The sequence below is a fragment of the Octopus bimaculoides genome, chromosome 3, assembly GCF_046866305.1.
Source record: "Octopus bimaculoides isolate indiv1 chromosome 3, ASM4686630v1, whole genome shotgun sequence".
NCBI lineage: Eukaryota > Metazoa > Mollusca > Cephalopoda > Octopoda > Octopodidae > Octopus > Octopus bimaculoides.
The window spans coordinates 10,402,263-10,425,067 of record NC_142930.1 but is presented as its reverse complement, the minus strand read 5'-3'; the positions used below and the strand labels follow the sequence as shown (position 1 = coordinate 10,425,067).

Below are 22,805 nucleotides of genomic sequence, written 5' to 3'. Positions count from 1 at the left end.
AGAGTTGATTGTTAATAAAAATTTTGTTTGGGAACTTCTCCAAAACGTTTATCAAAGTTTCCCTAACTCACTTTTATTTTTCTTTAATATAAATTAAGATGAATATATTTTTTGAATACCATATACAGTTAAATAAAAGTTGAATTTTTAGGATCAGCTAAATTTCATGGATCAGTTATAATACTGATTTGGGAAACTGACATGCAAGGTACAATCTAAAATACCACCATATCAGTAATAGAGATTTAAATCATCTAAATGAACAAAAGAAGAAATATCAAAACAGAAAAACTCAATGTATTATTGGAATAACAGCAATAATTATCTAGTATACATGGTCTAATCAATAAGTATACGGACTGTTGCTATTAGTAATGAAGCTAAAGCACGCAGAGTGAAGCTACTAGGCACAGATTGACTTTGAACTCTGTTATGCATGCGCACTAAGTTTTAACATTCTAGCTCACTTCTGCTGTTTACAGCAGTGCTTGGAATATATGTGTAGCATTGATCATGATAGGGAAAGTTGAGCAGAGAATCTGCATCAAATTTTGCCAAAAGTTTGGCAATACTTGGTCAGAGGCCTATGCAAAGCTTTCAAAAAGTTTTCATCATTCTCGACACAATCAAGATCTTGTGCAACTGAAACCTGAGTATCTTTTTGATTAGCTGAAAGCAGTTTTGGACTGAACTGAACCATAACTAATCTGCCCATCCTCTGATAACTCACAAATGGTGATTCGATGATTTCCCCTAACAGCTTCAATAATTTGTAATCAGCAGATGGAAGAAAGCTACATGATAACCAGTAATCTTTTTTTACCTGCCGATTACAAATTAAGAAAATACTAGTATGCAATCATCTAGATAAGAAGGCAGCCGTTATGTAACCTTCATTCTCTGTTGAAGTGCTACATCATTCCATCTCATGAACCTTGTGCATCTTTTGGCACTTATCTTAAAATTCCAAATTCTGTCCTTGGATTTCTTTTGTGCAAAGATTCAAATGGCATAAATTATACATTTGCTATCTCAACAATTTGATTTCCAAGTACCCACACATTAACTTTCTTTTCTCCAATTGTGGTCACTTTCAAGGCTGATCTTTGTCAGCACAATTGTCTGTTACAATGTCTGAAGCTTGTTCAATATCTTTCTCCACTTTCTCCAGTCTTTCACACATTTCTCCAAAATATCAAATTCGCTTGCTGCAACAGTCAATTGTCTTCATGACAATTTCATTAGCCTTTAGATCGAATGCATGTATGTGTGTATGTATGTAACAAGAGAAGTAAATTTCAGTTTCCTCTTAGGTTATAGTCTTGATATTTAATACTCTTGATTGAGTTAATTTTTTTGTGCTGTATTGATATGCAAATTAAAAGTCAATGATTAGATATTTATATATATATACACACACAAATATATATATAAACATTATGAATTGTTTGTCCTAAAGATACAAATAAATTTGTAACTTAACCTCAAGTGCTTAGATTTCCTCTACACAGTTCACCAGAAATCTAGTTTCCATGTGGCAGGTGACAAACCCTAAAGAATTTAACCCAAAGTTTAAGGCATGGTTACCCTAAACCTGGTTTAGCTGGCCTACTAATGCTGTTATTCAATAGAGGACATGCTGCTGCATGCAGATTATTCATGGAGCCGTAGGTGAGAGCTGGATGCCAAGTTGAAGCCAGTGGCAAATGAGTTGTCCTAAAAAGAAATTAGTGGGATCTCTACTGAAGGTAGTGTTCCTCCCTCATACTCATACTGAACTAAATATGCGTACATTACATACATTTTTGTTCATTTAATTACTACACAGAATTAGGACCACATCTTGGCTATTTTGATTTTGTGAATATTATGACTTAGAGATTTTGTTCACAGCATAGCTGTTGACAAAGATAATGCTTTTCGTTTGTTTTTCTTTTTTTAAATAGAAAGATGTTGCTGGCTTGTTTTCATCGGTTTTGCCAAATCCAACTTATGGTATTAGAGTATCAATTGAACATTTGAAGATTCACCAATTAGGTCAGATAAGGATTAAATAAACAGTTAAATAAACAGTTAAATAAATTTCAAGTAAAGCCAAATCAATGCATCAGTAAAGTTATGTCTTCTCATCAATATTACATAAAGAACAACAGTTTCACTTATGGTTTGTCAAAATGTAAGACAGTATTTCTCCAGATATGCAATTTCTCTACAAAACAATAAATGATATTCTTTATATCTGAATGTCTGCTGTAAGTAGATGTACTGATAAATACATTTTCTAAAATTCAAAATGGTATTGAACTAAATTTCAGCAAATAATTGTCTTGAAAATGTTCTTACCTGACTTGTTCATTATTCGATTGTACTGCCAATTGTTCCAGAGTTAATGAACTACTTTTTATCTCTGTTGAGTCACAGTTGGATTTATTAAGCCACCATAAGTGACTGAACCAATAATTGATGCCCAAATTTCTAGCATTACTGGATCGGAATTGGTGATACCAACTTCAATCAATATTTCAGGTAAAAAATTTTTTTAAATAAAATCAGTGTTAAATTTTGAATTAAAAATGAAATTATTTAATTTAAGATATTCTTTTTTTAAACATTATTTTCAAAGGTTGCACATTAGAAAAAAAAGGTACTTAATCACTATGTTTAGACTCAGCTAAATACCCGAATAACATTTTAGAAATTCATTTGATGTTTTGGTGTATTTCTTTATGTAACCAATCTTAAATTTCTTCCAGTAAATGGCTAAGAGTAGAATATCTGTGAATAACTATCTCATATTTAAATTTCTCAGGAAATGCACTAGTACATACTTGACTAAACTGCCAATATGACACTTAAAATAGAAGCAAATATTTTTACAAACTTTAAGAATAAGACAATGTATTTAATAAAAAGACTTTCTCATTAAATACATTGCTAATATTTATGTTATTTTCACAGCTCTTATAACCAAAATGAAGCTCATTTCTCTTATTGTCAATTAAATTACAAAAAGCGGAGGCTTCTTCTTATCTACTTTGTCAAAATACTCACTCTCTCTCTCTCATCTGTTTCATAACATCATTGTAGTCATACATACATAAATTCCCCTTGTTAATGCAGTAGCTTTGTTTTTCTAGCAGCAAATACTAATACTTCTATAGCAGTTATAACCAATAATAGTTTTTGTTGGAACTTCTGAGAGGGATTGTCATTACTATACATTGAAATATTTGAACTAGTGACTCCATCTTGGCTGTTATTAAACAATGTTTTGGCTGTTGTAACCTTTAGCTTTATTCAGATGTCGTATTTAGTTATTGAATATGTTAGGCATCTGAAGAAGGTCAGATGGTAAAACAGCTGAAGCACTGAAATTATAACAATCAAGATGAGGATTGTTATCTGAATATATCAGGTGTACAATTTGTACACCTGATAATCTGAATATGTAACTAGCCTAGAAAGTTGCTGTAAAGATAACAAAGCTGAAATTTACAGAACATTCACTTCTGTGTTTCAAATCTCATTAAGATTTAGTTCTTCATTTCCATAAAGGTCAAAGTTATAAGCATTACATAGACCTCTTTACCGTCATTTTAGTTCTATGCTTGCATAGATTGGACAAAATATCCATTCATCTTTGAGTGATTATATGTCATTTTCTTGTACATTCATGCTGACACGAACTGGATGATTTCTTAATTTAGAATTCAAGGAATAAATATGATATACTGTTAACCATTCACTGAAAGTAGTTTATATTTTCAACTAAGCTGAAGTGAACAGAATAATGAGTTAAAGAACACAATGCATAGATAAAGTGAAGATATGAGCTCTTGAAAGTTGCATAACTAGTAGAGGTACAGCCACTGTACCTGAAATATTTAACAGAAAATATATATATAAATTACAAATTACATTCCCTAGTTTAATTTAATAATCAAAAGTTGATACAATATACATTTTGACTTACCCATGAGGTATGTAAAGACAATCTCCTTTATCTAAAACTGCAGTAGACCAATTCACTTGTTGTAATTTAGGGAACTTTTTCAGATTTACAGCATCAACATCAACTTTACTGAAAGACCCTTCTTGCATAAAGCCATTTGCTTCAATCAACTCCTTCTGAGCCTAAGAATATAAATGTTTGAGTTCTACTTTGAACATACAATTAAAAAGTTATAAGATCAAATCTTGTTGATTGTTTATGAAAAAGGTTTGAAATTACAATGTTTCTTGTTCCTTGCCATACTCCCCCAGACTCCCCTCTTACCATTCCCTCATCTCTCAGCCTATGATCATCATCCATTCTCTCTTTCATTTTCGTTACAGGAGCCTTCCAAGTCATGAGAGCTGGTGTCATGTATAAAACGGCTGGCATTAGAAAGGGCATCCAGCCATAGAAACTATGCAAAGGAAGACATTGGTGCATAATGCAGCCATCAGACTCAAAATGCCATGTCAAACTGTCCATCCCATGGTGGCATGGAAGACAGGTGTTAAATGATGATAATGATGATGCAAATTATAACATAAAAGTTCACATATTCCACTTAGGTACTTATTTAATCAACTTGAATGAAAAATCAATGTGAAAACATAAGTGAATGTGAGGTATTGCACAGTTATTCTTGATCATCATAAACAAATTAACCTAAATATCAATGACCCCCCCCCCAAAAAAAAAACCCAAATAAAATAAGATACAAGCATAGTTGTAAGGTTACAGAGTTCACCTTATAGCCTTATGTAGTTTCAGGTTCCATCACACTGTGTGGCACCTTGGGCTAGGGTCCACTTTAACCCTGGCTTGACCAATGTTTTGTGAAGACAATTGAATAAACTGAAATTGTACAGAAGCCTATTATGTGTATGTGAGTGTTTATTTTCACGTGTCTTCATATTGACACCATATGAGCAATACTGATATTACATTTGCATCTTGTGTAAACAATATGTCCTGTAATTTGGTAGTTTTGTTAGTTCTGACATGTGAAAACTACTGGATTAAAAACACCTTACTTGAAAAACAAATACAGGTTGGCAACAGGAAGGCATCTAGTCATTGTATACTCCCTCAATAAATCTCATCTCATCTAACCCATGCCAGGATGGGGAAAAGAGAATGAATCATGAATGAAAAAAGAAAATATGGTACCACTTTAGCATGTAGTCTACCTGGCCATTTACACTTTAGCATGCAGTCTACCCTAAACCCTTAACTCATATTAAGTAACTTCACAGCATAGACTGTGGATACTGCAGTAGACTGGAGTAGCACCAAAAATATATAAAATGAATGGATGATGAGGAAAATGTAGAGTTTTAATTTTATGTGGAATTGTTAACATGATCTGGATGCTTATTGAAGTTAGATTCATTTAATAATAGACATCAAAGGTAAATGATAAAAAAAAATTATTCAGGAAGAAACTAAATTAAAACAGAGTATAAACATAAGTTTTGGTTTGTAGATCTCACAGCTTAACATGGCTAAGTAGTCAGTCAAAATGGAGATACATGTGCATAGAATAAAAGGTCATATACAAGTAGGTAGAAAAAGTATTCACAAAAAAAAAACAAAGAACTTCTGCACAACACACACACACAGAGTCATGAATATATTTTACATAGTGTAAACATTATCTGACTAGAACACAATGCATATTTGATATATGTATTATATCAAAAGTCAGCAGTTTACTTTGTGTTACCTACTTGGCTGTTCATAACATTCAAGAAGAGCCAAAGGTAAAACTGAGATCTGACTGTACAGGAATGTAACTGTTTTCATTAGGTTCTTATAAAAAGATGTATGTTGGAGAAGTGCTGTGCACTGACAGTTTAAGGTGCCCACAACATAGAAAAAACAGGAAGAAATAGTGAGGTCATATCTGAAATTGGTAAACTTCTCATATAAAATTACAAAGGATACAACTTGTGTTAGCATGCCAAATTTGATGAACTAATGCATGATAGATAAAGCAGATATCATGTGGACTATGGTGATGATATACAGACATATTTTCTTTTCCTTTTATTCTCTTATATGCTCTAAGTAGTTCGACAAAATATCAAAATCATTAAAAGTGTATCACATAGAATCCTTATTGAATAAGTGGTTTCAAAATCAAGGAAAATATTTATAAACAAAAGTAAAAAAAAAAGGAGAGAATCAGACAGAAAAAGAATGAAAAATAATAAATATACATATATGGATCCAACTCATTCCAGCTGACACAGGGGCATTTGAGAGAAACAAGATTGCTTTTGGGCCTTGAAAAGAGTGTGGGATCTTGCAAAGTTCAAATAGGGATTTTATTTATAATTTTTATTACAAAATTTTTTTTTTGGAGGGAGTAGTCCAGCAGATAGTCACGGGCATAGGCTCTTGGAGCCAGACGGATATATTGGCTAAATCCCACTCTTATAGACTCCTGAATGGACATAAAGGAATGACAATAGATAGATATACAGATAGATTAGATTAAACAGACTGCATTGGTGCCATGTAAAAAGCACCTAGTATACTCCGTAAAATGGTTGGTGTTAGGAAGGGCATCCAGCAGTAGAAACCTTGCCAAAACAGACAATTGGAGCCTTGTGCAGCTCTCCAGCTTCCCAGCTCCTGTCAAGCCACCCAGTTCACGCCAGTGTGGAAAATGGACATAAAATGATGAAGATGATGATGAGACAAACAGACAGATAGATTGATAGATAGAAAACTGCAAGATTAAACAAAATTAGAAAATTATAGAAATCATAAAAACTTTCATCATTAGATGTGCAACAAAATCTAACATTTCTGAAATTATAGAAACGGTGATTTCACAGAGTGAACAAAATTTAAGAAAGAAGGTGCTCATAAACACATACAAGCAGAGAGCAAGGTATCTTAAGGACAAATATTAAACCTTTGTAGATTTGTTTTGCTCTAGATCTCTAACACCACAGATATCACATAACACTCATGCAGAGTTTAGCTATACAAGATGTATTTGACAGTCAAGTTATAACCTTTAGTTGTTAATTCTACACTTGTCTGATTAAAAGTTCTACTGTGGTACCAATTGAGATAGGTAATGTCAGCAACAGACTCGATCCTTTAGAATTTATTAGAGCTTATTCGCTACTATTTACTATTTACTATTTTACTTGTTTCAGTCTTTTGACTGTGGCCATGCTGGAGCACCGCCTTTAGTCGAGCAAATCGACCCCAGGACTTATTCTTTGGAAGCCTAGTACTTATTCTATCGGTCTCTTTTGCCGAACCGCTAAGTTACGGGGATATAAACACACCAGCATCGGTTGTCAAGCGATGTTGGGGGGACAAACACAGACACACACATATATATATACATATATACGACGGGCTTCTTTCAGTTTCTATCTACCAAATCTACTCACAAGGCGTTGGTTGGCCCGAGGCTATAGTAGAAGACACTTGCCCAAGATGCCACGCAGTGGGACTGAACCCGGGACCATGTGGTTGGTAAGGAAGCTACTTACCACACAGCCACTCCTTTTTGTAATAATCAATCTTATTTATTGTAGTTTTATGTTTTCTGTATTTCCTTCAGAATTTCCCCTGAGTGTTCTTTATGGAAGTGATTGAAATGTATGTTTTATCTAAGATTTTAGTCTTTTGCATGTGTGGCATGTTGGTTTTCATTATGCAAAATACTACCAACGTCTTAAAAGTGAAATAGGTAAGGAAGTTGGTAGTAATTTTCTTTTCTTCTGTGCTACTGTTAGTCTGCCGTAATGGAGTCAGAATTCTGATTTTATAAGCATAGGTATGGTTGTGAGGTTAGAAATCTTGCTTTGCAAACATGTGATTCTGGATTTGAGCAACTTGTGTAGCACTTCAGGTAAGTGTTACCCATTACAGACACAGGTTGACCAATACCTTGTGAATGGAATTTGGTCAAATGGAAACTATACAGAAGCCTGTTATGTGTATAGATGTGTTTTTGTACATGTTTTTGTGTTGTTGTTTATGCAGTGTCTCTTTACATCTCACAACTTAGTGATTCAACAGAGTTCAATGGAATTAGTACAGAGGTTGATATGGTTGACTAAATCCTCAGGAGTGATACTCCAGCATGATCACAGCCACAGTCCAATGTTGAAACTAGTTGAAAAAGAAATATAGAGTAAAAAAAAAGGTTGTTGTTTAGCCTCAAGTTAACCCTCACTGAACAAACTTATGATCAAAAATTCCCGTTAGAAATATATAGTTTTCAAAGTGACAACTAGTCACTGATTTATAAATTAGAAAATTACTATTTTTAAATCTCACAATGTGAGATATTCAGCAACATTCGTCCTAAACCAGGACTGCCATGTTATGTTGGCAAACAATCTTTACTCCAAAGTACTGTTGCTGAATATCTCTCGTTGTGAGATTTAAAAATAGTAATTTTCTAATTTATAAATCAGTGACTAGTTGCCACTTTGAAAATTATATATTTCTAACGGGAATTTGGCAGCGCCACCTCTAGCCAAACAATTATTCTATGCTGATGAAGGGAAATAACCCGGATATCGTGATACACAGATATTGTTTTGAGCTGAGTGGGGGTGCTAGATTCCCTTGTTCAAAAATATGACACAGATCATGTCATATAACCAGCTGGAGACGATGTCTCCTGGGGCTTAGTTGCAGCAACATTTAAAATGGGTTTTAAAAGGAGTAATTTTCTAACAATAAATTCTTAACTATTCATGAATTTAGCATGTAATTAACCTTGTTGACAGAGTATCAATAGAACAGAATGGATTGGCTAAAAGTTATGCAACTTCAATTTGTCATTACTGCTATATTCAAAAGTTGCTAGGGATTAAATGTAACTTACATTTCAATGTTAAAGTTGGATAAAGCAGGCCACCACTACTAGTCTTATGAAATCTCTTCTTGGAGAAGATCTGCCACTTCAAAGAGGAAGTTACAAAAAAAAAAAAATAATGAGGGATCTCAGACAATAACATATACTGTTTACATTTTAACCCTTTCGTTACCATATTTCTATTGAAATATGCTGCCTTTGTTTCAATTAATTTTAGCAATAAAGAAGAATTTAGTTAAATAACTTTGTTGTTATTCAGCTGGTACTTGGAACATGAATTAATATAAAAATTTTGATGGAAGGTTTTAATTTATATAACTTTAAAACAGGAAACTTGTATCATAGAACCAAGGGCATTGTCCAGTAGGTTGATATCAAAAGGGTTAACATAGAAAATTAATACATGTAAAATACTAATAACAAAATTTACATGCATGCATGCAAAGCTTATACAGTTACGGAGAAGGAAGTACACAGAGATGAGCTAAGTGATGCAGTGAAATAAACTTTAACAGAGAAGGAAAAGGATAAAAATGAAATGAAGAGTGAAAAAATAGAAGGAAGAGAGATTTTGCAAAAAAAAAAAAAAAATTCTAGTCAAAAATAAAAGAAAACACAAAAAAAAAACAATACTAAAAGTTTGCATTCTTGAAAAAAAATCATTCATTGTCCATACTTAACCTTATTAAAAAGAAGAACAACTTTCTGACCATCTAATACACAATTGATGTTGTCCATATCATCAAAGTGTAATACAGACCGGGTATTACCATTGCTTAACCATAAGACACTGTCTTGTAATACCTTTTGGAAACCACCACAATTCAATAAAAGTGGAACTGTAACTTCATCTGGAAATTAAAAGAAAAAAATTTGTAATACAAAGGAAAAAAAAAAGTAAACTTAGAAAGAAAAGAAAGAAAACAAAACAAAAAATAAATAAAAAGAAATGCATCACCAAAAATAGAGAAATTAAAAGAAAAAAAGAAATCTGGTTATAGAGAAGAAAGTCTTTTAAATGTTTTTGACATTTATTAATCACTTTAGAATGCATTATTACATTTTAGCAAGCAAGCTGAATATTAATGTTAATGCCTAGTTCTCATAGCAGAATTAGCCAAAAATGTAGAGATGAAGTTCCATACTTGGAAAGAAAACCTAGAATTAAGATGCCTCAAAGTAAACACCTAGAAAAGACTCAATGTCTAATTAGCAGGGAAGAAGACAAGGTCCTGCTGTGGACTGGAAAGTGGTCATGCGCATTATGCAGAAAAAGTGTAAGTAGGAAATTCATATGATGTAGCTCGTGTGAAGAAGAAATGTAGAGTGATTACAAGCAGGTTAAAAGGGAAGGTAAGATTTATGTATTACAGACGTACAGGAGTAGTGAGCAGCAAGAAGAAATGCAGAATTTTATTCCTTGGAATGCTTTTAAGGGTCCCTAGAATTAGTTGATAGCACTCGTTACCTAAATGAGCTAATTAGTAGTAGAGGAGAATGTTCTGAAAGCATATCTACCAAATAAGAATGAGGTAGAAAATAGTTTCGAGAGCAATTATTAATTCTATAGGGGATTTTTTTTCTCAGAGTGAAGGTTAGAGTATACAATGCATAGATATGAAATTTGATACAGCTTGGTGGTGCAGGATTTGAAAACATTGGAAAGAAATGAAGTAAGCATGCTTTATTGGATGTGTAATGTTAATGGGTGTGGAGGCGCAATGGCCCAGTGGTTAGGGCAGCGCTCTCGTGGTCATAGGATCGTGGTTTCGAATCCCAGACCGGGCGTTGTGAGTGTTTATTGAGCGAAAACACCTAAAGCTCCACGAGGCTCCGGCAGGGGATGGTGGCAAACCCTGCTGTACTCTTTCACCACGACTTTCTCTCACTCTTACTTCCTGTTTCTGTTGTGCCTGTAATTCAAAGGGTCAGCCTTGTCACACTGTGTCACGCTGAATATCCCCGAGAACTACGTTAAGGGTACACGTGTCTGTGGAGTGCTCAGCCACTTGCACATTAATTTCACGAGCAGGCTGTTCCGTTGATCAGATCAACTGGAACCCTCGACGTCGTAAGCGACGGAGTGCCAACAACAACAACAACAACAACAACAACAACAACAACAACAAAAATGTTAATGGGTACAAAAGCTGAGAGAATAATTGGATATAAGAGGAATCAGATGCAGTGTGTAAAAGAGATGACTATGCTGAAGATTGGTATCTTTCATCTGCATCACATCTCCATAAAAGGATATGATGCAGATGACCCTTTAGAAGAGGGAGATCAAAGAAAGCATGGATGATGAAGTGATGAAAACTAATCTCATGGGTAGGTCATGTAACACCGTCATCTCTTATTCAGAGTTACTGCCCTTCTAGATGGGTCGAGGACCACATCATATGCCAACATTATATTTTTGGCATGTTTTCTCTAGCTAGATATTCTTATTGCCAGCCACTTTACAGAGAGTAATGGATGCATTTTATCATGGCACCAGCATTAAAGAGTTTGCTTTGTCTGCAGTGTTGACTCTATTCATTCACAAACAACTTTATAAAATATGCCGGATACATCATACTGTGGCATTGTCAGAAAGCTTTTGTCTCTGGCAAGACGAGATAGTCCAGTGTTTATTCATGTGCATCAGTCAGTTGTCTTGGAAACTGTCTTGATCCTAACAGACAGAAGAGAGAGTAGTGGAAGATGCCAAAGAGTACAATGGAGCAGAATATAATGGAAGAGAACCAAAGTAATAAGAGTGAGAAAGTGAAAGAGAAGAGAGCAAAGGAAGAGACAACTACATGATGATTGAGATGACAAAAGACCATATCTTGTATCAAAGCACTGTGCTGCAGAGGACCTGTCCAAACTCAGCATGGCAAATCAGACATAAAAATGACGATGATGGTGGCACTGGAGACTGGAATATATAATATCTGTAATTGGGTCTCTCCTGACTAATACATTTATATTATGTCCCAGTACATTACTCACCCCTCTCCTCATTATTACATCCTCACTTTTCTATAAACATGCTTCCCTACAACCACTTTACCTCTCTCTCATCATTTTGTCTGTGTAACAAGGAATGACATCATATTAGTTCTGTTCATATTCTATCTCCATTTACCATCACTTCTTTATTACTACCCAATGCACTGTCTCTCTGTCTCTCTCACACACACACACACAAACACATCACTCCTTCCCTTATCAGCCATTGTTGATATTTACTTTTCTTCTTCCCATCACCTTCTTATTTTCAGTACAGGTCGCCGTTGACTAACGACCTATCCAACTTATGTCTGATTGATTTTACGATGTTTGATGCACCAGCTCACGGCAGCAATAATAAATAGTCCGGTTGAAATCTAATGGGTTTAATTCCTTAGAAATTAATCTGTCTACGGGTGATGCCATCTAACAAACGCTTCCCCTAGGTTTGGTTACTGATCGCCACTATGGTTATACCAAGTGTTGGATGAATATCCTGTTGCGGAGACATCGAGGCAACCTCGTATTTGTTTCAGATGATTGCTTGAGACTTTGAAATTTTTGACTAACGCCAGTATAATAATATAATACAAAATGCTGTGTGTGACTTTTATCTGAGAATGTAAAAATATAAAACAAAGTTATGTAGACCTACAGGCTGATTTACAGCCAAATCAACTTACAACCAGTCAGTCAGAACCAATTGTGGTCATAAGTTGACGACAACCTGTAGAAAATCCAGCTCCAAAAAAGCCTTGTGATACCAAGAGAATGGGCACCATGATACCAAAAGCCTCATGATACCAAAAGAGAATGGGCATTGAGGTAGATCTGGCCACCCCCGTTAACAGGGACAAAACCCAGATTTAAAACACTGGATGATGATGATGATGATGTTGTACAGGTTTTAGCTCTGGTCTGTTCACACAACTGACTGCATTAAGTCACCATGAATCCCAGTATATCTTTCATGTATTTAGTTACAAGTTGTACAGAGTTATCTATTTACTCTCTTCATAATGAATATGATAATATACCTAATATTCTGAAGTTGTAAGGACCCTAAATGGCAGTCCGAATTTTAGAAAGATTTCTCTTTCTCATTACAAATCGATAGATTAAAAACTATGAAGACTTGGTTATTTATTACAAGATGATCAAAATAAAACCCAACCTAAAATTTTTATGAGATGCTTTTAAGGAAAGCTACCACAACAAAGCACTTATGAACATTAAGTATATAAAGAATTTACTGATTTCTTACATTGGCACAATGTATAAATTTGAAGTGGTGGTGGTGGTGGTGGGGCTGGTTGATTAATTTATCTTTGAGAAATGAAAGACAAAGGAAACTGTTGTGAGATTTGAACCCAGAATGTAATATTCATAAGCAAAGAATATAACTGACTATCATTATGCTGGCCTTTTGTTACTTTCTTCTTACTAAATTTGTAGGCTTTGTGGCCTCTTTCTTCTTAATTTTTAAACTGAACTGAAGCTAAGATTACTAGTTAACTTATAGTTATATACTTGCTTATGGCATAAGCTCTTTCAGCAGACATTATTTATCCAAAACAGCTTTACTTCAACGATAAGAAAAGAAGTAGTGTTTTCAACAGGAAGTTGACACAAGACACAAATGACAACCCTCCACCCCAATAATAGATGCTAGCAGGAGTTAGAATGTTTATACAATAGAATAAGTTTGCATGCTGTCAGATGAACTGAATTCTATTTAACAATTTAAGGAGGGTCTTCTATGGAAAAGAAAGGAGGAAATGTGTGTGCCTGCTAAAATAAGACTGAAAAGAGCAAAAATAGTAAGGAAATGAATGAGATGAAATAGAGATGATGGTAGACAGAAAGTGAAAGAAGTGTGCATGTGTGTGTATGCGTGCTGTAGTGTATGTGAGGGTGTGAGTGCATGCATATATGTGTCTGTGTATTTGTTTACATTTGTACTTCTCCAAAAATTGCTCAACTATGGGCAGTACTGCAAAATTAGTTGATAATGGCAGTGCTGCAGTTAATCTAGCAGCCCTTCTAATATCGGAATTGACAACGTTCAGTATACACTTACTATGCCTCATTTATAAAGCATTGGTTGGTCAAAGCCCAAAGTCAAAGACACTTGTCCAAGGTGAAATCACACATCCATGCTATTTCCTTTGTTATTTTATGAAAACATGCTGTTGCATAACTTATATGACTGACCTGAATGATCAGAAGGAAGTGAATTGTCATTCAATGATGACCCTTAAAAAAGTGCTTTCTTGTCTTACATGGTCAAGGTAACATGGGTACAGTTGTAAAATATATTAAAAATATATTTTATGCTGTTAAAATGTTATACATACTGGTGCTCTTGTGCGGGTGGCACATAAGATGTACCATCTTGAGCGTGACCGTTGCCAGTACCGCCTGACTGGCCTTTGTAGGGTTTTCGAGCGAGATCGTTGCCAGTGCCCCTGGACTGGCTCTTGTGTGGGTGGCACGTAAAAGACACCATTTCGAGCGTGGCCGTTTTCGTGCGGGTGACACGTAAAAGCACCCACTACACTCTCTGAGTGGTTGGCGTTAGGAAGGGCATCCAGCTGTAGAAACTCTGCCAAATTAGATTGGAGCCTGGTGTTGCCATCCGGTTTCACCAGTCCTCAGTCAAATCGTCCAACCCATGCTAGCATGGAAAGCGGACATTAAACGATGAAGATGATGATATGTATGTGTGTATAGTTAAATCAAATAAACGAACATTAAAAATAACAGCAATAAACAACAACATGGAATGTATTAGCTTGATGTTCAGTAAGAAGAGAGAGCTTTTGAATATTTGAGCATAGCTCTTCATCAGAGAGGAAAACAGAAAAGGCCAAAGGGAAAAAAATTACCAACAACACATGTGCAGTTACAGAGAGAAGTGGGGGGGATATGGATGTTAAACAATGATGATGATGTATGTATGTAAGTTATGTATGTATGTATGTATATATCTTCATCATCCTCATCATCATCATCATCTTTTAATGATTAATGATTTGTAGGTATGTGGTATTTCGTTATACAACCATAATACACTATAAAATATATTAGATGTTTTTATAAGTCAATACCACACTCTACTGCATTAGCAGTGCTTTCTTTCATTATTTTAAGGTGATTTCTACAGATATTCTATAGAAATTATAGCCAGCAGTGATTTTTTGCTACAACGTTTCATATTGAGACGTCAGATGTAAACAAACAATGAGACTGAAGACAAAATTGGGTAATGAGTGTATATGCTATATTCTGGGGTGGTTTGCCCCTTCATCAGCACTCATCTAACCCATTCTTACCTCCGAACATATTGCTTATATAGCCACCGCATCCAGTGGTGTTAAGTTATTGGATATACCAATTTACATATTAAACACATTCTTAGAGCGGGTACGTAAAGACTAATGGTTTGTAGGTATGTGGTATTTCATTATGCAACCATAATATACTAGAAAGTATATTAAATGTCTTTATAAGTCAATACCATGTTCTACAAGTCTTTACATACCAGCTCCAGAAATGTGTTTAATATGTAAATTGGTATATCCAATAACATAATAACGCTGTATGCGGTGGCTATATAAGCAATGTGTTCGGAGGCGAGAATAGGTTAGATGAGTGCTGATGAAGGGGCAAAAACTTCTGAAATATGACATATACACTCATTACCTATTTTTGTCTTCAAACTCACTGTTTGTTTAGCATATCTGTAGAAATAACCTTAACAAAATCATCTTTTAATGTCCATCATCCATGCTGGCGTTGTGCCCCAATGTCCGGTTTGGCATGGTTTCTATGGCTGGATGCCTTTCCTTATCCGACCAGTTTACAAAGTGTATTGGTTACTTCTTTTGTAGCACTAACACTCATGAAGATTAAGATTCCTCCAACTGAGTGGAGCTACAGTAGAGAGGAAGATGGTTTTTTGCTAGAAGATGATAGGTTAGAGCAGGGGTCCTCAACTGGGGTCCATGGATACAATATAATAAATTGAGGGCTACAGTAATTTTTCAGGGGCAATGAAAAAATCATGCTTCAGACCAGAATTTATGTGGCTATACTTCTACAATATACAAAATATTTTAACAACTTTTATACAAGTCCTAATAATATTTAATTAAAAAGATACAATAGCATTTTTAAAACATTGAATGGTTATGGAGGATCCACCCAAGTAAAATAGGAATCAAAGGAGTTCATCATCATCATCATCATCATCGTTTAACGTCTGCTTTCCATGCTAGCATGGGTTGGACGATTTGACTGAGGACTGGTGAAACCGGATGGCAACACCAGGCTCCAGTCTGATTTGGCAGAGTTTCTACAGCTGGATGCCCTTCCTAACGCCAACCACTCAGAGAGTGTAGTGGGTGCTTTTACGTGTCACCCGCACGAAAACGGCCACGCTCAAAATGGTGTCTTTTATGTGCCACCCGCACAAGCCAGTCCAGGGGCGCTGGCAACGATCTCGCTCGAAAATCCTACAGGAGCCAGTCAGGCGGTACTGGCAACGGCCATGCTCAAAATGGTGCATCTCATGTGCCACCCGCACAAGAACCAGTCCAGGGGCACTGGCAACGATCTTACTTGGCTTGCCGGGTCTTCTCACGCACAGCACATTTCCAAAGGTCTCGGTCAGTAGTCATCGCCTCGGTGAGGCCCAATGTACGAAGGTCTTGCCTCACCACCTCAGCCCAGGTCTTCCTGGGCCTACCTCTTCCACGGGTTCCCTCAACTGTTAGGGTGTGGCACTTTTTCACGCAGCTATCCTCCTCCATTCTCACCACATGTCCATACCAGCGCAATCGTCTCTCTTGCACGCCACAACTGATGCTTCTAATGTTCAGCTTTTCTCTCAAGATACTTACACTCTGACGGGTATTCACATTGACATTACACATCCAACGGAGCATACTGGCTTCATTCCTTGCGAGCTTACGTATGTCCTCAGCAGTTACAGCCCATGTTTCACTGCCATGTAGCATGGTTGTTCGTACGCATGCGTCATACAGTCTGCCTTTTACTCTGAGTGAGAATCCCTTTGTCGCCAGCAGGGGTAAGAGCTCTAGATCAAAAGATGGTTGAGAACCCCTGGGTTAGAGTATGAAAGAAGGGGCAGGCCAGCACACAAACATGTATAGTATGATATGTACAAATGAATACTAAAAGAAAGTGAGAAAAGAAATTGAGTGAACAATGAAGTGTAGTGAGAGAAAAGACAAAGAATCCAAGGTTAAATAGTGAAGAAGCATTTAAAATGTATATGATAGTACCTTTCATCTCATTGAGAATACTTTGTACCATATAGATATCATTTGTTGCATACAAGTCTAAAAACGTTTTTAAGTTGTAATGCTTAGGCTTGAGAGAACGGTTTTCTTTTTTACTTTGCTCAACACGGACTTTTAAGTTACCATATTTTTCACTGAAATAGAAAAAGAATATTACAATAATTAATTAAAATTCTAAGATAGATAAATATTAATAAGCCTATATAGATACATGCGTGCATACTAGATGAGTTGTTATAGTGTCAAATAACAAGTACAATGTTAATTCATTTGATCTTTGAGTTAGGTTTGTAGCCAAAGCACATTGAGTTAAAAAAAATAAAAAAAGTAAAATTAGATATTGCAAACTCTGGCAGAACAAATGATACCAAATATTAGCTTTGACAGTTGACAAGGATTTAGTTTTAAAACTTTTTTTATTATTTTCAAAAACAAATCAAATCACAGTTAAACAAATATCTAATTCAGAAACACAACACATTAAGCAAGCTGGTGGGCTAGCACAGACTATTTACATTATTTAAAACCAGAACTCAAGTTTTCAAATATCCAGCTGATGTCAACCTGAATTTCATCCATGACATTTTTTTAAAATTATTAATTGCTACAAAGGTAAAGAAAAAAAGATTATAACTGATTTACTGATTCTAAACAGATTTTAAAAATTAATTAAACCTATGACAATGCATAATCTGTATGGAAAATTTCAGTGGTCATTATATTACCTTGAATTCCCATATGTATCTTTTACTTGTTTCAGCCATTGGACTATGGCCATACTGGGGAACTGCATTGAAGGGTTTTGTTAAATAAATCAACCCCAATACTTCTTTTTTAAAACTTGGCACTTATTCTATTGGTCTTTTTTGCTGAGTTAAAGAGATATAAATAAATCATCACCTGTTGACAAGTAGTGGTGAGGGATAAACACAAACACACACACAGATGTGCACATGCACAAGCACACACACACACACACACACACAATAAGCTTCTTTTGGTGATTTGCTGTGTCTGAGATGGTATGTTGAGCTAAGTGAAATCGCACTCAAGCGAAGTGAAATCACACCTGTGCTGGTGTCATGTAAAAGGCACCCGTGCTAGTGACACACAAAAGACAATGTAGAGTAGTTGGCATTAGGAAGGGTATCCAGCCATAGAAATCACGCCAAAATAGACTGGAGTTTGGTGTGTGTGCATATATATATGTAGACGGTTGAAAAACTCCAGTGTCAGGGTTTCTACAGCTGAATGCCCTTCCTAACGTCAACCACTATACTGTGTATATTGGGTGCATTTTTCATGCGATTGACACTATTGAGGTCACCATGTTGCTTGCAAGTCAAAAACCCCAGGGAAAGAGGATGCTTCTTCTGTAAAATAGATGGGGTTAAGGTATGAGGGAAGAGGTTGGAGTAGAGTAGGTTCTTGGTGTAGAGGAGCTACATGGCTACTCACATTTAGGAGAGAGAGTGAGAATGATCTCCAAGGAAATAGTGGTGGTGAGGTGTTCAGGTGGCATCAGTCGTACCAGGGACAGTAGTGGGTGGGAGGATTGGGTGTTTGCAAGAGTGTATGGGGGAGAGTGCGGTAGGCAACATCTGGAAGGATTGAGGGGAGAGGATGCAAGAGTTGAGGAGGCTATAGGAATACTAGCAGTATGGTAGAAATGATACTGTTGACAGGGAAAAGATATATCTACAGAGATTGATAGACAGCTAGATACATAAATATTATACACACACACACACACATAATCATCATTTAATGTCCACCTTCCATGCTGGCATGGGTTGGACTGTTCAACAGGATCTGGTGAAATGCAGGACTGTGCCAAGCTATAATGTGTGCTTGGCATGTTTTCTAAGGCTAGATACTTTTTCTAATGCCAACCATTTTACAGAGTGTACAGAGTACTTATTTTGAGACACTAGCATCAGTGAGGTTGCCAAGTAACTTGCAAAACAAGACCCCTTGATTGAGTGGAAGCTTAGTAGAGAGGAAGGTAGCTTTATGCCAGGTGTTAAGAGGTTAAACTACGATAGAAAGACAGGAACAGGCAGCTTGCTACAGCGGAGATACATGTCTAGCTCCATTACATAAGGGTAGGTGGGAATAGCTGGAGAAACAAAGATGGTGGTAACAAGGTGTCAAGGTGAACTCTCAAGGATAAGAAGGTGAATATAAGAGAGAATAGGGACAGGTTTGGAAAGGGTGAGTGGGTAAGTTTGCAACAGTGTGAGAAGAGAGAGATAGATAGTTAGAGAAGTGGTTAGAAGTGAATGCAGTGAATGGTCAACAAGAGAGGAGGTGTAGATCATCATCATCATCATCACCACCACCACCACCATCATCATCATCATCATCATCGTTTAACATCCGCTTTCCATGCCAGCATGGGTTGGACGATTTGACTGAGGACTGGTGAACCAGGTGGCTGCACCAGACTCCAATCTGATCTGGCAGAGTTTCTACAGCTGGATGCCCTTCCTAACACCAATCACTCCGAGAGTGTAGTGGGTGCTTTTACGTGCCACCGGGATGAAGGCTAGTCAGGCGGTACTGGCAAGGGCCACACTCAACATGGCGTTTTTTACATACCACCTGCACAGGAGCCAGTCCAGCAGCACTGGCAACGACCTCGCTCAAATGATTTTCTAACATGCCACCGGCACGAGTGCCAGTAGGCAACGCTGGTAACAATCACGCTTAAATGGTGCTATTTACGTGCCACTACCACGGAAGCCAGACAGCTGCTCTAGCAATGATCACGCTCAGACAGTGCTGTTAGTGCTCCACTGGCACAGGTGCCGGTCATTGAATATGGTTCATCAAATATGGTTCAATTACGATTTCAATTTCACTTGCCCCAACAGGTCTTCGCAAGCAGAGTTTAGTGTCCAATGAAAGAGAGGTTGGCATGGGCGCCAGTCGTCGAATTTGGTTGATGGTAAATATTAGTTTTCCGGGGTGGGGGTTGGGGGGAAGATAAAAAAATTAGGAGTGACTCAGGAGGAGGAGATGATGAGTGACAGCAGAGAGAGAGAGAGAGAGAGAGAGAGAGAGAGAGAGAGAGATGCAGATGACAAAGATGGAGGTTTGAGGTATGTGGAAATGGATACAGTGAGCAATGATCTAGTGGTGGGAGCACATTAGTGGTAGATTTGTGTGGGTGTTGAAAATGATAGCAGATATGAGAGGGTGCTAAAGATAAGGTATGGTGGTCCTATGATGTAGTTCAGAGGAGACGAAGAGAGTAATTGGTGGCACAGAAAGAGAGGATAAATAGAAAATAAAGTGGGAAGAGATGATACTGAGAATGAGGGATGCATGACAAAAAGTGGTTCCAAGGAGATAACTGATAACACACGAAGGGATGATACATATGCAATTCTGATCTCATCTTATCACACCAGCTGAATGAATAGTACTGTAGTTAGAAGAGTGATGGAGGGATGGGTGTTAGGATGATGAAAAGTGAGGAAGGCTTGACAGAAACAGATAGGGAGCAGGCTTATAGACATAAACATAGTGCTTCTAGAACCTCACTTCTGTTATGGCTGATGCAAATCATCATCATCATCATCGTCGTCGTCATCATTGTTTAACGTCCACTTTCCATGCTGGCATGGGTTGGACATTATGACTGAGAGTTAGTGAGCCAGAAGGCTGCACCAGGCTCCAATCTGATCTGGCAATGTTTCCTTTGAGAATTGATAAAATAAGTACTAGCTGAACACTGGGGTTGATGTAATCAACTTAAACCCACCCTCCCCCGAACATGCTGGCCTTGTGCTAAAATTTGAAACCATTATTCATCATCACCATCATTTAGCATCCATTGTCCATGCTGGCATGGGTTGGATGGGTTGATCAGGGCTGGTAAACTGGAAGGTTGCACCAGACTCCAGTCTGATTTGGCATGGTTTCTACGGCTAATGCCAACCACTCTGAGAGTGTAATGGGTGCTTTTACATGCCACCAGCATGGGTGCCATTTGCATGATACCAGTATCTTCCACAACTGCAACTTTACTTGGCTTGATGGGTCTTCTTCTGAAGCATGACATAATACCAAAGGTCTTGGTCATTGCCTCCATGGGGCCCAACACTTGAAAGGAGCTTTTCTTGTACTGCTGGCATCAGGTACTTTGCCTTCTTGCCTCTGTGAGGCCCAACGCACAAAAGGTGCTTTTTACATTTATGTATTTCCTTTCTCTGTCGCTATCACTTCACTCCTTGTCTCTACAATTAAGAGAGTGAAGGTGCGTGGCTCAGTGGTCAGGGCTATTTGGCCCATTATCGTAAAATCATTAGTATGATTCCCAGCAGTGCACTGTATTCATGAGCAAGGTTCTCTACTTCACCTTGTTGCAAAGACGAAATAATTGCTATTCCATCGTGTACTCGCCCTCGACTCATGCTCAATTTGATAACAACAGCCTGTGCATCGGTGTTTATCTGAGGGCTTGGCCTCTAGATCTGTGAGACCCACAAATGCTGCTGTTAGGACCAGATTAACACCCATAGTTACCCTAACTAATGTGTGTATGTATCTATGTGTCAACTTTTCTTTCGATCTATGCATCTACTTTTCTTGTGATGTGATAAACATTTAAAAACAGGAAACGAATGCCGTCACCACTCACCGTCTCTTTCACTCTCTCTTTCTCTCTTACTTCCTCTCTGAAACATTTAAAACACAAAATGAACGCCATCACCACTCACAGTCTCTTTCTTACTCTCTCTCTTTCTTTCTTACTTCCTCTCTGTCCTCATCTCTCTCATTTTGCCACTCACTTCTTCCTTTGAAGTAAGTGTGGCACATACCACAAGTATGTACAAAAAGAACAAGTTGGTGTATTAATATTATTGATTAAAGAAAACAGCTAGTAAAATATACATTTGATTAAAAATTAAGAGAAATCTTTTCCATAAAAAAAAAAGAAGTTCATTATTTTAAACATTTTCATATGACTTACCCTAAATATTCATCAGTCCAAATATTCAACATAGGAAAATTGATGTCAGTAAGAACATTTTTCATCAATAATGGTAATTCAGGTTTAACAAAGTCATTATAAAATTCTGTTGTACTTGGAAAGTAGGAAAGATATTCCATCTGCTGTCCATTTTCAGAATGCTTTCCAAGTGGGAGCAGTTCTTCAGCCGAAGAAAATGCAAACAAGATTAACAAAAGATATATCAGGTGATACAGTTTCAATCCAGCCATATTTATTTACTTCATACAGCTGCTATCATATCCGGTTCTAATGAAAAGAAAATAGATTTCATAAATTTTAATACAATCTTTGCATAGATAATTCTGTGCATTACATAGCAATATACAGAAATATAGTAAACATGATATTTCCAGCATAATGAAAGTGCAGTTTAATTAAAGCATACATATACATATATTTTCAACCTGAGTATTTTGATAACCACAAAACAATGCAAAGTTCTGCAAAACATGTTGTAAGCATGTCTATGTGGTAAGAAACCTGTTTCCCCATTATGTAATTTGGGGTTCAGTTCCACTGCTTGACACCTTGGGCAAGTGTCTTCTACTATAGTCCTGGGCTGACCAAGACCTTGTAAATGGATTTGGTTGATGGAAACTGAAAGAA

General features: G+C 36.7%; 1 protein-coding gene across 1 annotated transcript in view; it reads right to left on the bottom strand.

Annotated features, from left to right (window-relative positions):
- Positions 1–22,805, bottom strand: part of LOC106883937 (bifunctional peptidase and (3S)-lysyl hydroxylase Jmjd7) — a 36,322-nt gene that overhangs the window by 5,115 nt on the left and 8,402 nt on the right. The window contains exons 2-6 of the mRNA XM_089348562.1: positions 22,158–22,445; positions 17,159–17,310; positions 9,534–9,703; positions 3,974–4,134; positions 2,344–2,508 (exon numbers count right to left, since the gene is read on the bottom strand). Coding sequence (XP_089204688.1) covers positions 2,344–2,508; positions 3,974–4,134; positions 9,534–9,703; positions 17,159–17,310; positions 22,158–22,408 — 899 coding nt within the window. The 5' untranslated portion in view covers positions 22,409–22,445. The remainder of the gene's footprint in view (positions 1–2,343; positions 2,509–3,973; positions 4,135–9,533; positions 9,704–17,158; positions 17,311–22,157; positions 22,446–22,805) is intronic.